Source organism: Gorilla gorilla, chromosome 1 (genome assembly GCF_029281585.2).
Source record: "Gorilla gorilla gorilla isolate KB3781 chromosome 1, NHGRI_mGorGor1-v2.1_pri, whole genome shotgun sequence".
Lineage (NCBI taxonomy): Eukaryota > Metazoa > Chordata > Mammalia > Primates > Hominidae > Gorilla > Gorilla gorilla.
Window position 1 is genome coordinate 77,747,585 of NC_073224.2, and position 15,488 is coordinate 77,763,072.

The 15,488-nt window shown below is 39.7% G+C and overlaps 1 protein-coding gene across 2 annotated transcripts in view; it reads right to left on the minus strand.

Moving 5' to 3' along the window:
• The window catches only part of FAM20B (FAM20B glycosaminoglycan xylosylkinase), a 48,566-nt gene that overhangs the window by 16,518 nt on the left and 16,560 nt on the right, over positions 1–15,488 (minus strand). For both annotated transcript variants that reach the window (XM_004027967.5, XM_055366746.2), the window contains 2 exons: positions 9,648–9,734; positions 5,382–5,491 (listed from right to left, as the gene is read on the minus strand). In XM_004027967.5, the coding sequence (XP_004028016.1) occupies positions 5,382–5,491; positions 9,648–9,734 (197 nt within the window). The remainder of the gene's footprint in view (positions 1–5,381; positions 5,492–9,647; positions 9,735–15,488) is intronic.

The window sequence follows — 15,488 nt, forward strand, 5'->3', positions numbered from 1 at the left end:
ACAGACAAGAAAATTTTTCATTGAATTTCGCAGAATTTTTTTTTTTTTTTGAGACATAATCTTGCTCTGTCTCCCAGGCTGGAGTGCAGTGGCATGATCTCGGCTCACTGCAACCTCCACTTCCCGGGTTCAAGTGATTTTCCTGCCTCAGCCTCCCAAATAGTTGGGATTACAGACGTGCACCACCACACCCGGCTAATTTTTATATTTTTAGTAGAGACGAAATTTCATCATGTTGGCCAGGCTGGTCTCAAACTCCTGGCCTCATGTGATCCTCCTGCCTCAGCCTCCCAAAGTACTGGGGTTACAGGCGTCAGCCACCGCACCTGGCCTGAATTTCTCTGAATTTTGAATTGTGTGAATCCATTACTGATTCAAATAAAAATGTAAAGCCCTAAAACAAACAAAATACTGCCTGGTATAGGAAACCTGTTTCCTATAGGATAAAATCCGAACTCTTGAGTTTGGTAAATAAGAATCTTCATAACTAGAAGGGAGAATGTGGGGTCTGAGGTCAGGTTCCTGGGGTTAACATTTAGACTAGTTTAATGATGAGATTGCAAGACTCTGGGCATGTAATTTAGTCTCTCTAAGCAACTTCTGTAAAATGGAGACAACAATAGTACCTCCTCCACCACTGAGCTGTGAAGAGTGAATGAGGCAATCCACGGCAATGCTTAGCACAGTGCCTGACATATTGTCAGACACCAATCGATGCCAGCTACTTATTTTAATAACATGGTTCAATCTACCTTTCCAGAGTTCAAGATCCCCGTTTCAGTGCCATGAACTGAGGCTCTGAACCTCTATTTCCTGGATTGCCAAACTTTTAAAAACTGGTTTTCTGATCAACTCAGTCTCCATGCTCTCCTTGGGTGAACTACCAACTGTGACAAGAAAGTCTATGGCTTCAGCCAAGCCTTTTCTCCTAAACTGTAGGCTTTAGCTCCTAAATGATTAGTCTACACTTACTCCTGGGTGTTCCTGTCAAGGAAACAAAATATCCAAAATTAAATTCATTATCTTTCTCTGCTCCACCTCCCTAAATATGCTCCTCTCCCTACATTCCTAAAATAGTTAACAGCTCCACTAATCATTTGTCATCCAATCCAGAAACCTAGGAGTCATTCTTAATTTTTTCTTCTCTCTCAATTGCTCTCCCAGCCCAAATGTTCACCAAATTCTTTCCACTCCAACTCTTGAATAGCCCTTAAATCTTTCTATTCCCTGTCCCTGCTTTAGTTCTCTTATTACATATGAATTCACAACACTCCCAGAGTGCTCTCAGCTCTTGATTCTCCCCTTCCCAACGCACCCTTGACAATGCTGCCACAATTCGCTCTTGAAATTCAAATCTGATTTTTCCATGTTCAAACTCTTTTAATGGCTTTCTAGTGCTTAAAGAGAAAGTCTCTACTCCTAAGCATGGTACACAGGCCCTTCAGTGACACTGTCCTGACCAGCTGTCTTCCTCACTGGCCAGCCCCCACACATCCTTTCCTTCAGCTAAACAGCACAGTCTCCTGAGCTTGTTGCTCTTCTCTCATTGCTCATCACCCTTGTCCAGGCTCTGTCCTCTACCTGGAACAGGGTCAACTCATAGGGTCTGTAAGCTGGATGGGAACAAAATTACATCTTTATTTTCACTAACCTCTACTAAAAATTAGCATTTCCTTCTATTATGATGGCAGGGAGCAAACCGTCATATTTGTATTACATGTGACTTTGTCTCTACAAGAAATCACAGATTTTTCATATCATACTAGCATTGTTGCAGATAACCTCAAAATACTATTTATAATCATAGTTTGAAATCACAGTAGTGACTAATCTGATAGATCTTATTTAATGTGTTAAATAACAAAGCACATATTACCGTATCTAAATTTGCTTTTTAAAATTTTTGATACTGAAATTATACTTCAGTATTATTGGTTTCATTTATAAGTCTATGTATTTTAATTTATGTATGTATTTAAAACCTTTATTTTTAGAAAGGATCCGTAAGCTTCTCCAGACTGCCGAAGGTATCTATAGCACAAAAAATGTTAAATACAAACCTAAAATATTCTTTCCCACTGTATCTACCTAAGGGACTGCTATTTTCCCTTTAAGACTTGGTTAAAATATCACCTTCACGAATTAACTGTCACCCTGGCCATAACTTCTTGGCCACCTCCCTATTCCCACCCCCACCCCAACAGTCCATAGCCCCTTTGTACACGTCTGGCTCCCCCACTAGACAAAGATCCTTGAAGACAGGAAGGTCATTCAGTTTTGCATACTCAGCACCTAGCTCAGTGCCTGTCAAACAGAAGTGAAATAAAGTTGTACTGAATAAAGACTATAAGCTAATGAAAGATTTTAGAGTCTTAAAATCTGAGTTTGGATCCTGGCTAACAATTAGTAGTTTTGTGACTTTGGGAAAGTCATTAGACACTTCTAAGCCTCCACTCTTAGGTATAAAATGTGGGTAACACCTCACCTACTTATTGCATACTATTGTCAAAAGGATCAGATAAAGTAACAGTGTGAACATACTTGGTTAGGTTGCCGGGGCTACATAGATTTTAGTTATTCTTGTATTATATGCCAACTTACTTAATAATACATTTTAAAAATTGCATCAAGAGAATGAAACAAGTTATACATTTGAAGAAAATATTTTCTTTTTTTTGAGATGGAGTCTCACTCTGTCGACCAGGCTGGAGTTACAGTGGCGTGATCTCAGCTTACTGCAACCTCTGTCTCCTGGGTTCAAGCAACTCTCCTGCCTCAGTCTCCCAAGTAGCTGTGATTACAGGTGTGTGCCACCATGCCCAGCTAATTTTCGTGTTTTTAGTAGAGACAGGGTTTCACCATATTGGCCAGGCTGGTCTCAAACTCCTGCCCTCAAGTGATCTGCCCACCTCGGCCTCCCAAAGTGCTGGCATTACAGGCATGAGCCACCGTGTCCAGCTGGAGAAAATATTTTCAAAAGACACATCTAACAAAGGACTTTTAGCCATACCATACCAAGAACTCCTAAAACTTGACAGTAAGAAAACAACCAACCTAACTTAAATATGAGCCAAAGACCTTAACAGACACCTCAGCAAAGACATACAGGTGACAGAAAAACATATGTAAAGATGCTGTACATTATATATCATCAGGGAGATGCAAACTAAAACAATGAGATACACCTACTAGACTAGAATAGTCAAAATCCAAAATATGACAACATCAAATGCTGCCAAGGATGAGGAGCAACAGGAACTCTCACTCTTTGCTGGTGGGAATGCAAAATGGTACAGCCACTTTGGAAGACAATTTGGCAGTTTCTTACTAAATGTACTCTTACTATATAATCCAGAAATCACACTCCTTGGTATTTACCGAAAAGAGCTGAAAACTTATGTCAATACAAAAAGCTATACACAGATGTTTGTGGCAGCTTTATTCACAACTGCCCAAACATGGAAGCAACCAAGATGCCATTCAATAGGTAAATGGATAAACTGTGGTACATCAGACAATGGAACATTAGTCAGCAATAAATTAGTCAGAATAAATCAAGCCATGCATGAAAAGACATGGAGGAATCTTAAATGTGTATTATTAAGTGAAAGAAACCACTCTGAAAAAGCTATATACTGTGATTCAACTATGTAACATTCTGGAAAAGGCAAAATTATGCAGACAGTAAAAAGATCAGTGGTTGCAAGGGGATGGGAGAGAGGGGTGGAGAATGATGAATAGGTGGAACATAGAGGATTTTTAGATCAGTGAAAATACTCTGTGTGATACTATAATGATGTGTACATGTCATTATATATTTGTCCAAACCCACAGAATGTGCAACACCAAGAGTGAATGGGAATGTAAACTATGGAGTCTGGGTGATTATGATGTGTCAGTGTGGACTCATCAATTGTAACAACTGTACCACTGTGATGTGAGATGTTGATAATGGGGGAAACTATGCATGTGACGGGCAGCGGTTATTTGGGAAATCTCTGTGCCTTCCTCTCAGTTTTGCTGTGAACCTAAAGCTGCTCTAAAAACAATAAAGTCTAAAAACGCAACAATAACAACAAGGTTATGCTAAGGTCAGACGATTATTAAGAACTTTACCTCCAGCCAAATCCCTCTACCTATTACTTTCCAGTCTTTATGCCCTTGTTCTCATTAATATTCCCATTATTTTGCCAATGCCCTTTCCTCTTTGCTGCCTTGGTAACTCATACTGGTTCTTCAATACTCAGTTCAAGTGTTAATAACCTCCTCCACAAACCCTCTGCTTTTCCCTTACCCACACTTCATATAATGTGTGAGTTAACCGTCTGTGAGCCTTTGAAGAGCAGGTACCCTGGCTTATTCTTCTTGGACTCTTTCCCTCAATCCCAGCACGCACCAGGAATTCATGCTTGCTAAGCATAAAACTGAACAACCAAAGGTGATTAGAAAATATCTGAAACAAATATCTGATACAATATCTAACATTGTATGTTTTTGGTTATCTATAAGAAAAGTATAGCCCAAGCCTTCTAAGTTGAAATTCTGAATGACGAATCTGTCATAAGTCCTTTAAATATTCAGTTTTTCCTCATTTTAAATGTAAATCCACTCACTCTAGCAAAAAAAAGCAAGGTGAAGTTCATCTTGCAATGTCTGTTTCAACAGTCATGCCCTAATGCAGAGCACTGCATCACTGAAAAAGAGTCAAGGTGAAGAGGTGGAAACAAGAAACCACCACACTTTTGAATTCTTCCCATTCTCATCTTGCTCACAAGAACAGGAGTGAGAATTTTAGCTCAGATCTCTTACCTCAGAGTTAAGATAATGGAAAACAGAGGCCAGGGGCAACATAGCCAGTTCCAGGCACAATGTATAGGTTAACCCTTGCAGAAGGAGTAGGCCTGTTGATCTTCCAGGTCCAAATACAACCTTACAAAATAATTTCTGAGCCTCCTAAAGAGTTGCCTTAAGATTTCCTCAATTCTAAGGAGATGGGAGACAGTTCCCGAAGAAACATATTATATATGTAGAAACAACTGAGCCAATGATATACAAACAATAACCAATTTAGGCCAAATTCTGAGTTTGAGACTTACTAATAGCTCTGAGAAAGCAGAAGGAAATAATCACCTGCTTTCATCATCACTAAATGACCTCACTCCCTATGTCACAGACAACACAGAGTATACAGGAAAATTTCAATTTCCTGCCATCTCCTTTAGATTCATTTTCCCAAATAACCTGAGAGCTGGTTGTCTGATTTGCTTTTGTATTCCACTGAGTTCTTCAATTCCTAAAAGTCATGAGCCAGCTTGCTCAACAATGCCCCATTTTAACTTATTAATCATTCCCCTATATAAATTCTTCTACAATCTTCTTACCTACAGTTAGGAAGGTGCTCAACAGCTGCTCTGTGGCGACAGGTTTGATCTCTGTCCGAAGATTAACAAATCTGCCAACTACCAAGGGGGCTCGGCGGAAACCCAGAATCCTGGTTTGGAAGATTGAAGAACAGAAGAGAAAAATCTTAGGGGATGTTTTTTAAGTAACAGTCTTAAAAATTACAGTTCATCATGTCAAATGTGTAAAGGGTTTTAGCTAGTAGCTAAACCTAATTTTTTAGAGGTACATATATTTAGGAATTTAATGTGAAGGTGTGTATAATTTATTTTAATATACATTTCAGCGAAAAGAATAAGACAAATCTGATAAAATGTGAACACTTTTTAAATCTACAGAGTGGGTATATGGGCTCATTATACTATTCTTTCTACTTTTGTATGTTAGAAATTTTTTCATAATAAAAATTAAAAATAGATTTTAGGAAAGTATTAGAAAAAAAATGGGACCCAAACTCATATATGGGTTCAAATCTTTAAATAAAACAGCATGTTGGTTAAAAAAAAAAAAAAGCAGACTGATCTAAAAGGCTAAGCCCACAGAGCAAATTAAATATAGAGACATTTGAAGATATCTCTAATAATCTAAAAGGTTGAAAACAATAATTTATTTTAAAAAAATGAAATTTCCTGGCTAAAAAATATACACCATCTGAACAAAAGTTGGAAGGGCAGAATTTGGAACACACAGAAAATTTACAATGAAGAAAATAAAAATCACCTATGATTCCACAACCCAGAAATAATTACAGGTGCTGACATTCTGGCATATAAGCATGCTTTCCCTTTAAGTGTGGGTATATAAACACACACTCACACTTACGTATATACATACAATTGAGATTATATTGTATGCAGTTTTATATCTTGCTTTTTACTCATCATTGTATCATGAACCTTTTCCCCAGTCATTAGAAAGCCTTTACAAATGGCTATTGTTTAGGGCTGCTGATTCTGTCCTAAACACAGTCTTAGAAAAGCCACAAAGGCAAGATCAACACATTTGTCAAAATAACATAGAAATCCAGAGATACCCCCAGAGGCAAGGGAAGGTGGTTAAATCTGACTGTAATGAAGAAACAGCAACCCAAAGCAGAAAAGTATCAGGATCCACAAATGGAAAAGGTTGGGAAGGGTTTTTTGTGTGTGTTTTGTTTGTTTGTTTGGGTGGTTGGTTTTTGAGTCTCACTCTGTTGATCAGGCCGGAGTGCAGTGGCATGATCATAGCTCCCTGCAGCCTGGAACTCCTGGGCTCAAGTGATCCTCTCACCTCAGCCTCCCTGGTACCTAGGACTACAAACGCAGCCTAGATTGGGAAGTATTTTTTCTTCCCATTGAAAATTGCAAGCCCAAGAACAGCAGCCAGTTTAGCATTGAGGGGCAATGTTACTGTGGCACTTGAGGCTGGCTACGGTGGCACTTAACAAAAGTGACAGGGGGACTGGCAAGAGAACATCTTTCAGACTTTGAGGTAGGGAAGGACTTTTAAATACAAGACTCCCAAAGCACAAGTCACAAACTGAAACATTATAGTTAGTTAACATCAAAAGTACACAAATACTCTAAGATAACAAATAGGTGTCCTGCTGTGAAAAGATAAACTTTGCCAGTAACGGGGAAATACAAAATAACAATGAAATAACAATGAAATATCACTTTACATATATATCAACAAAACTTAGTGTGTTGGGCAATACAAAACACTGGTACAGAAATGAGGAACTTTATGCCTGTTGGTTTCCAACAAACAGGATAGGAAGAAGGGAGTTGGGGATGAAGAAAAGAGGCAAACAGATAAGGTCTTGGAAAGCCTGATTCTAGTGTGCCATTAAGTGAGGAGAAGGATTTATCCAACTGTCCACCACTAGGTCTTAAAAGGGGCAGCAAAAATTCATGGTATTGTACACACATATCTAAGCTTTTCTGTATCAATAGATGTTTAGGTTACAACCAGTTTTCCCACTATTGAAAATGCTACAGCTAAGACTGTTGTATATTTATCTTTGAATTTTGTATTCTTTCTCTAGGGTACTTCCTAGAAATGTCTTAGATATGTGTATAAAAAAGCAGTTATTTGTTCAAAGGATATGAACATTCCTTAATGTTGATATATTTATCCTTAATTTTGATATATAATGCTAGGGTTCTTAACAAAAAGACTGAAACAATTAACAATGCCATAAGCAGCATATGAATCTCAATGTATTCCTCCCAATAAAGTATTATCTTTTTTTTAAGCTTTGCCATTTTCAACAGGTAAAAACAGTATCTCATCTGAATTTTTAAAAATTTCTGGTGAGGATGAACCTCCCCCCACCCCACATATTTATTAGCAATTGACAATGTTTATGCTCTTAACCCATTTTCTAATAGAGTTTTAACATACATATGTTTGTATAAACACATATTAAGACCATTAATATTTGTATAAACACATATTAAGGCTATTAATACTCAGGTTACATTAGATTCAAGTGTTTTCTCCGTTTGTTGTTTGCTTTTAAATTTTGTTTCTTGCTATATAAGATCATTATTTTATTTAGTCAAGACTATTGAATTTGTGATTTTTAAGTTATTGCTTTTATGTTTACAAAATCCTAATTCAGAAAAAGACAAACATTTCACCTTTTTTTTTCTGGTTTCCTTATAAATTCATTTTTAGGCTGGGCGTGGTGACTCACGTCTGTAATCCCAGCACTTTGGGAGGCTGAGGTGGGCGGATCACCTCCAGTCAGGAGTTCCAGACCAGCCTGGCCAACATGGTGAAACCTCGTGTTTACTAAAAATACAAAAAATTAGCTGGGTGTGGTGGTGCGTACCTGTAGTCCCAGCTACTCGGTAGGCTGAGGCAGGATAACTGTTTGAACCCAGGACGCCGAGGTTGCAGTAAGCCAAGATCAGGCTACTGCACTCCAGTCTGGAGGACAGAGTGAGACTCTGTTTCAGAAAAAAAATTTATTTATTATTTTAATTTATTTTATTGAGACAGGGTCCCACTCTGTTGCTCAGGCTGGAGTGCAGTGGTGTGATCACAGCTCACTGCAGCCTTGACCTCCCAGGCTCAGGCAATCCTCCCTCCTCAGCCTCCCCACTAGTTGGAACTATAGGCACACGCCACCACACTCAGCTAATTTTTGTATTTTTTTTAGTAGAGACGGGGCTTCTCCATGTTGTCCAGGCTGGTCTTGAACTCCTGGGCTCAAGTGATTCACCCACCTCAGTCTCCTAAAGTGTTGGGATTACAGGTATGAACCACTGCATCTAGTCATAAATTAATTTTTTAAAACAAATATTGTGAGCAATTTCTTTTAAAGTGAGCCAATATGGCCTTATGAAAGAGCTGGTCAGCAGAGTAACTGGGATACCAGACAGTTCAGCTGCAAGGTTCCTGACTAGTAACCTGCTGAAAAAGAAAAAAAAAGAATTTTCCTAGTTAACTTACAAACTTATAATTCACATCTATTTTCTTTCCTTTTTTTTTTTTTTTTTTAAAAAGACAGAGTCTCGCTCTGTCGCCCAGGCTGGAGTGCAGTGGCACGATCTCGGCTCACTGCAACCTCTGCCTCCTGGGTTCAAGCGATTCTCCTGCCTCAGCCTCCCAAGAAGCTGGGACTACAGGTGCCTGTCACCACGCCCAGCTAATTTTTTGTATTTTAGTAGAGACGGGGTTTCACCATGTTGCCCAGGCTGGTTTCGAACTCCTGAGCTCACGCAATCTGCCCACCTTGGCCTCCCAAAGTGTTGGGATTACAGGCATGAGCCACTACGCCTGGCCCTTTCCTTTTGTAATTATTCTGGTTTTTGAAGCTGTGCATAGTTTGTATAAAGAACAATAAAACTCATATTTCAGCTATATGTTTCCAGCACATGGAGATAAGTCAGCATTACTTACTTAAAACAAATACATAACAAAACAACAGGATGGCTAGACCCAATTAATGACCAGTTCAATTCAGAGATTTAAGTTCAAAGTTTATTTACCAAGAATATCTTCACTGATGATAATAACAGAGCAGGCCAGAAATGAAATGACCTAAAGAAGCATGGAAGTAAAATACTTCAGTATTCCTGGTGCCAACCAAATTATGAGACTCATACAAGTTTAATGGAACTAGTCAATTAGCTATCTAAAATCGATAACAAGTTATTTATTAGTGTTGCATCCTTCTGAAGGAGTCCACGAGTCCTCTCCAAGAAAGATTTTTGAAAGCAAACAAAATGAACATAAGCTGCTGTGATCATACGCACCTGTCCAAGTGAAAGGCTGCTACCTCTGCATTGTGTCTATCATAACCAGCATATGGTTCCCCTTCCACCACATGGTCTCGGCTATACCTGCAAAGTGAATGGGAAGCACAGATGTATACGTGGATTACACCAGTAACAGGTGACAGCACAAGTGGTAGAATACACCCATTAGCAAGCCTGATTCTGCTATAGTCACCTTCTCTGTCAACCCTGTGGATTAGCATGAATTGCCGGTAGATGGAATGAAGATGAGGCAGAGAAGGAAACTAGAATTCTCTATCTATGTCAGCAGTCATTCTAAGAATAAAACATGGAAGCTGTCATTTTTGCCCCACTAAAGGGCTTTTGATGTAGTTTTAGTACAGATAAAAGGTAGTTTTCTGGAAGGCAAGGACTGTCTTTGTATTGCCAGCACAGTGTTAAGCACATAGTTGGTGCTTAATAAATGTCTACTAAAATGTTTATTAGACTGACCTGAAGAAATGAAGAAAAATGTGTAATTAAAACTTTTGCTGGCCAGGCACGGTGGCTCACACCTGTAATCCCAGCACTTTGGCAGGCCAAGGTGGGTGGATCACCTGAGGTCGGTAGTTCGAGAACAGCCTGGCCAACATGGCGAAACCCCATCTCTACTAAAAAACACCAAAATTACCTGGGTGTGGTGGTGAATGCCTGTAATCCCAGCTGCTCAGGAGGCTGTCAGGAGAATCGCTTGAACCTGGGAGGTGGAGGTTGCAGTGAGCCGAGACTGTGCCACTGCACTCCAGCCTGGGCAACAGAGTGAGGCTCTGTCTCAAAAAACAAAAAACTTTTGCTTACCAGAATGGCTGTGGCAAAGCTTATAAGAGAAATTTAAATTTGGGGGAAAATAGTCTGATATAACTCAATCTTTATTAATGGGAAGGCAACGGCGCTTTTGAAAAAAGTTGTTTGAACAACCATTCTTGTTCTTCTTTTTTAAGTTTATGATGACGTACTACAAGGAGTCCTGGACTGGCAATGGGAGGTTGGTGTGGCTGTCATTACTTGACTGGGTAAGCTTGAGCAAAACCTTTCTCTTCTCTGGGTCTCAGATTCCTTATTTACAATATTAGGGGCTGGACTAGGAGGTAATTTCTAAGGTCTCTTTCATCTCAGACTGCATTCTGATGATTTTCTATCACATGCATGACATAAGCAAAGGATAATGAAGACTGGCATATTTCTTTCTATTAACCATTTTAAAAAATAGAATTTAAATCTGTTAATTAGGAAGAAAAAAGTACTTAATTCACCTATGTCCTCTCTATTGGTCTCCTGCATTTCCTGAATCTAAAGGAGACCTTTTAGGCTTTACAATGGACCTATGAAATAGAAATAAATTGAGAGTGATGTGGAGAAGAGAGGTTCCACTAAGGATAGTTGGCTCTCTCATGCTGAAACAGCAATAGGGAAGTGGAAAACAGTACTATAAAAGGCAGTGAACTTCAACTTAAATGACCTTAGAATATAAAGTGAAATCATATCCACAAAATATATCTTCAAGGCAAAATGATGAAGCATTTGTTAGAAGACAGCCACGTATCACCTTCTGGTTGGGCACCAGTTTCTTCTTAGCATGGTCAATATACCCAAATGTAATTTTTTGTTTGTTTGTTCCTAGTGCAAAGGATTACTTAGGAATAATTTTTTAAAAGGTTTATATTAGCTACCTCTAAATTAAAAGTCAAATTTGAAATACCCCTGCAGCAAAAAGTTGACACTATTCAGGTACTGTTCTACTACAGATGTAGGCTATCCTTGAATACTTTATTTTTAGTACTTCAGAGCAGCCACAGGAAGGTATGTGGTGAAGTGCAGTATGGTCCTTTCAGTGAAACATTAGAGAGCTTTCCAATCCATCTAAAGGCTGCGCAGAGTAAAATGCAAAAGCTTAGAGGAATACAGGAACTTGGGAGTGGGCAGGAGAGGAAAAGATGGAGGGAAGAGAAAAGGAATAAGAATCAAAAGAACTACACTGAAGTCAGGCCTGAATCCTCAGCTCATGTTTTGGTTATGTGAAATATGGAAAATCAGAATTCTGGATCTCATTTTTCTCACCTGTAAAATGGACAGTTGGACTAGCTGATCTCCAAGGTCCCTTTTAGTACTTCCTGAGATTACTCATTCACTTCTACGCACTTCTAGGCCCCTGCCTTCTTGTTCTTTTTCCAACATAACTGCTGTTTTTGCCTGTGAAAATCAATTACTTCTAGAATGGAAATAGCTACATTAAAAAAAAATCACCTTTACTTATAATGTAAGGCAAAATGTGTAAATAAAAGTGTCACTCTATTCCCATATATATCATCTACCTATACTGCACAAACCTTGTATCTCTGAGAGTAGGACATGGATAATCAGGCTCCAGAAATGTTAAAACCACAAGTGGCTTTTAGAGAAAGGACTTAGATCCTTCTCTTACCAGAGAGTGATCCATCTTAAGTCACTGACAGAGCAGCAAAATTCATACAGTAACTGCCAATAAATCATTCCTATCCTTCTGCTGAAGGACATCAGAGTTTGACCAAGGACATTAATTTGCACTTACACCACGACTAAATAGCCACTGAAGCCCTGGGGGTCAGAACAGCATTTTGCTGGGTGTTTAGGGACTGGAGTCAATTTCTGCAAGCACTTAAACTTACAACCACTTTCCCCAGCCTGTGATATTTCCTGATATAAAGCAGCACAGGTCAGTATGTGCAGTGACTAAGAGAATTAACACCTATGGCAGGGGCCAAAAAAAACCTTGCTGAGTTGGAGAAGAGAGTGCCCTGGAGCTGGGAGTGGACACAGGCTGTTTAGGAGATGATGCGGGAGCAGGGGGCCAGAGTTTGACAGAAACAAAGAGCAAAGGGAAGATAAGGCTGAGTATAGAGAGGAGGACCAGACAGTCAGGGGCTTGACCTTAGGCTGTGGAGGCTGGGTTTTGTCTGGTGGGCAATGGGAAGTCCCTGGATGTTTTAAAGCTGGGGAACATAGTGATAATAAGTCTTCTGGGGAAGAATGGGGAACAACGGAAGTGGTTTCCAGGATGGTCTGGAGGAGGGAGGTAATGAGAAGGCTGCAGTGGTAGTAAGAGATATAAGATGAAGCAAGAAGTGACTAAGGTTATGCATTATCTGTTACTACCTCCCCTACTCATCAGTCTGGCCTCTCCTCCCACTACTTATATCTTGTCTGAACATTTCAGGCCTGTCCTGCAAAGCACCTGGTCTAACACTGCACGCTCTTGGGAATATCTGTCTTCTAACACACTTCCTGCTGTCCCATCTCCCCTTCAATTCTCCAGTGTACAAGTGGTAGGTGTGACGAGGATCTCTTTTTTTTTGAGACGGAGTTTCGCTCCTGTTGCCCAGGCTGGAGTGCAATGGCGTGATCTCGGCTCACTACAACCTCCGCCTCCGGGTTCAAGCGATTCTCCTGCCTCAGCCTTCCGAGTAGCTGGGATTACAGGCACGTGCCTGGCTAATTTTTTGTATTTTTAGTAGAAACGGGGTTTCAGCATGTTAGCCAGGCTGGTCTCGAACTCCTGACCTCAGGTGATCCGCCCGCCTCGGCCTCCCAAAGTGCTAGGATTACAGGCATGAGCCACCGCACCCAGCCAGATCTCCTCTTATTTAAACACAAAATGCTCACAACTCATCTCTTTATTTATTTTATTTTAAGTTTTTGAGATGGAGTTTTGCTCTTGTTGCCCAGGCTGCACTGCAATGGCTCAATCTCAGCTCACCGCAACCTTCGCCTCCCAGGTTCAAGTGATTCTCCTGCCTCAGACTCCTGAGTAGCTAGGATTACAGGCACATACCAAAACGCCCGGCTAATTTTTTGTATTTTTAGTAGAGATGGGGTTTCACCATGATGGCCAGGCTGGGCTCGAACTCCTGACGTCAAGTGATCTGCCCACCTTGGCCTCCCAAAGTGCTGGGATTACAGGCGTGAGCCACCGTGCCCGGCCATCTCTTTATATACAAATTTTATTTTTGTCTTTAGTTTGCCTTTTTCCATTACTCTGTTTATGCTGCTTATCTCTCAGGCCAAGAAGTCAAAGACCAAACTTCAAAGCTAAATGCGATTTTTGATGATGAGTGCTCCACGTCATCACTTACGGGAAGCAAACAAACTTAGAGAATTCCATGTGTGTGGCAGAATACAAGCTGTTTACAACTCTAACAAATATGGGTTCAAACTTCCGTACCACTGATTAATGTGAGGTGACCTTGTCAAGTTAGTTACACTCTCTGAACCTCAGTTTCTTATTCAGGAAACAAGAACTGAAATTGTCCAAAAAGGTTACACCTTCATATAAGGGTTTAAAGGATTAAGAGATACAAAAGTACTTAGTGTAATCCCTGGCAAATAGTGTGCATTACAGAAATTAGATCCCAGGCCCACATAACCACGGTTTTTTTTTGTTTTTTGTTTTTTGTTTTTTTTGAGACAGGTCTCACTCTGTCACCCAGGCTGGAGGGCAGTGGCACGAGCATGGCTTGCTGCGGCCTCACTCTCTCGCACTCAAGCAATCTTCCCATCCTCCCACCTCAGCCTTCCAAGTAGCTGAGACTATAGGTGCACACCACCACGCCCAGCTAATTTTTTATTTTTTTATAGAGACAGAGTCTCATTACATCACCCAGGCTCAAGTGATCCACCCACCTCGGCCTCCCCAAGTGCTGGGATTACAGGCATGAGCCATCACGCCCAGCCCCAATCAAATTTTTATTCTCTGAAAGTCTACCAAATGTTTTAACTTTCCTAATTTCCACATCACTGACATATATTTCCCAGTTCCAGACCAACAGTGATCCCTTCCATTTCTGGGCTCCCTATACATTCATGCTCTGACTGCCTTTCATTTACTAATAGTTGGGTAAGAAAGGGAGTTGAATTTTGTACATCTTTTCCCTACATTTCTTCTCCCACTCCAGAAAGAAATCTAAAGTCATGTTATAATTTTTTCAAAAGCTCTACTGAGGAATGAAAAAAATGTTTAGTACCCAAAAGATTTCAGACATTACAAACTTTGAGAATATTCACTGGTAACTAACTCCCGGCAAAAGAATACAAATCACCATCATGATGTTAACCTAATTCAGATTCATACACTCAGAAAACATTTTTAGAAAATTAACTATACCCTCCAAGCTGTCTTGTGTAGAGAAATAAATAAACAAATAAAAATAATTAACTGTATCACAGAATTGTCACACAAATTATCTCTGTAGATCCCTAGGAAGTCCAAAGGGATCATGAACAACATACATATTTAGTTACTAAGGTAACTAAAATGGCCCAATTCTTTACTTAAAACAGGTGAAAGAAATAAGAGATCTATTAGAACAGCTATGATCTGAAACACTGACGCCAAACCCTGGTGAGGATGTGGAGCAACAGGAACTCTCATGCATTGCTGGTAGAAACACAAAATGGTACAGCTACTTTGGAAGATAGTTTAGCAGTTTTTTACAAAATGAAACGTACTCTTACCATGTGGTCCAGCAATTATGCTTCTGGTATCTATCCAAATGAGTTGAAAATTTATGTCCACACAAAAACCTGCACATGGATGTTTATAGCAGCTTTATTCACAATTGCCCCAAACTTGGAAGCAACCAAGATGTCCTTCAGTAAGTGAATGGATAATTAAGCTGTGGTACATCTAGACAATGGAATATTATTCAGTGATAAAAACAAATGAACTATCATGCCACAAAAAGATATGTATAAACCTTAAATGCACTTTACTAAGTGAAAGAAGCCAATCTGAAAGGGCTGACATTCTGTGATTGCAACTATATTACATTCAGGAAAAGGCAAAAC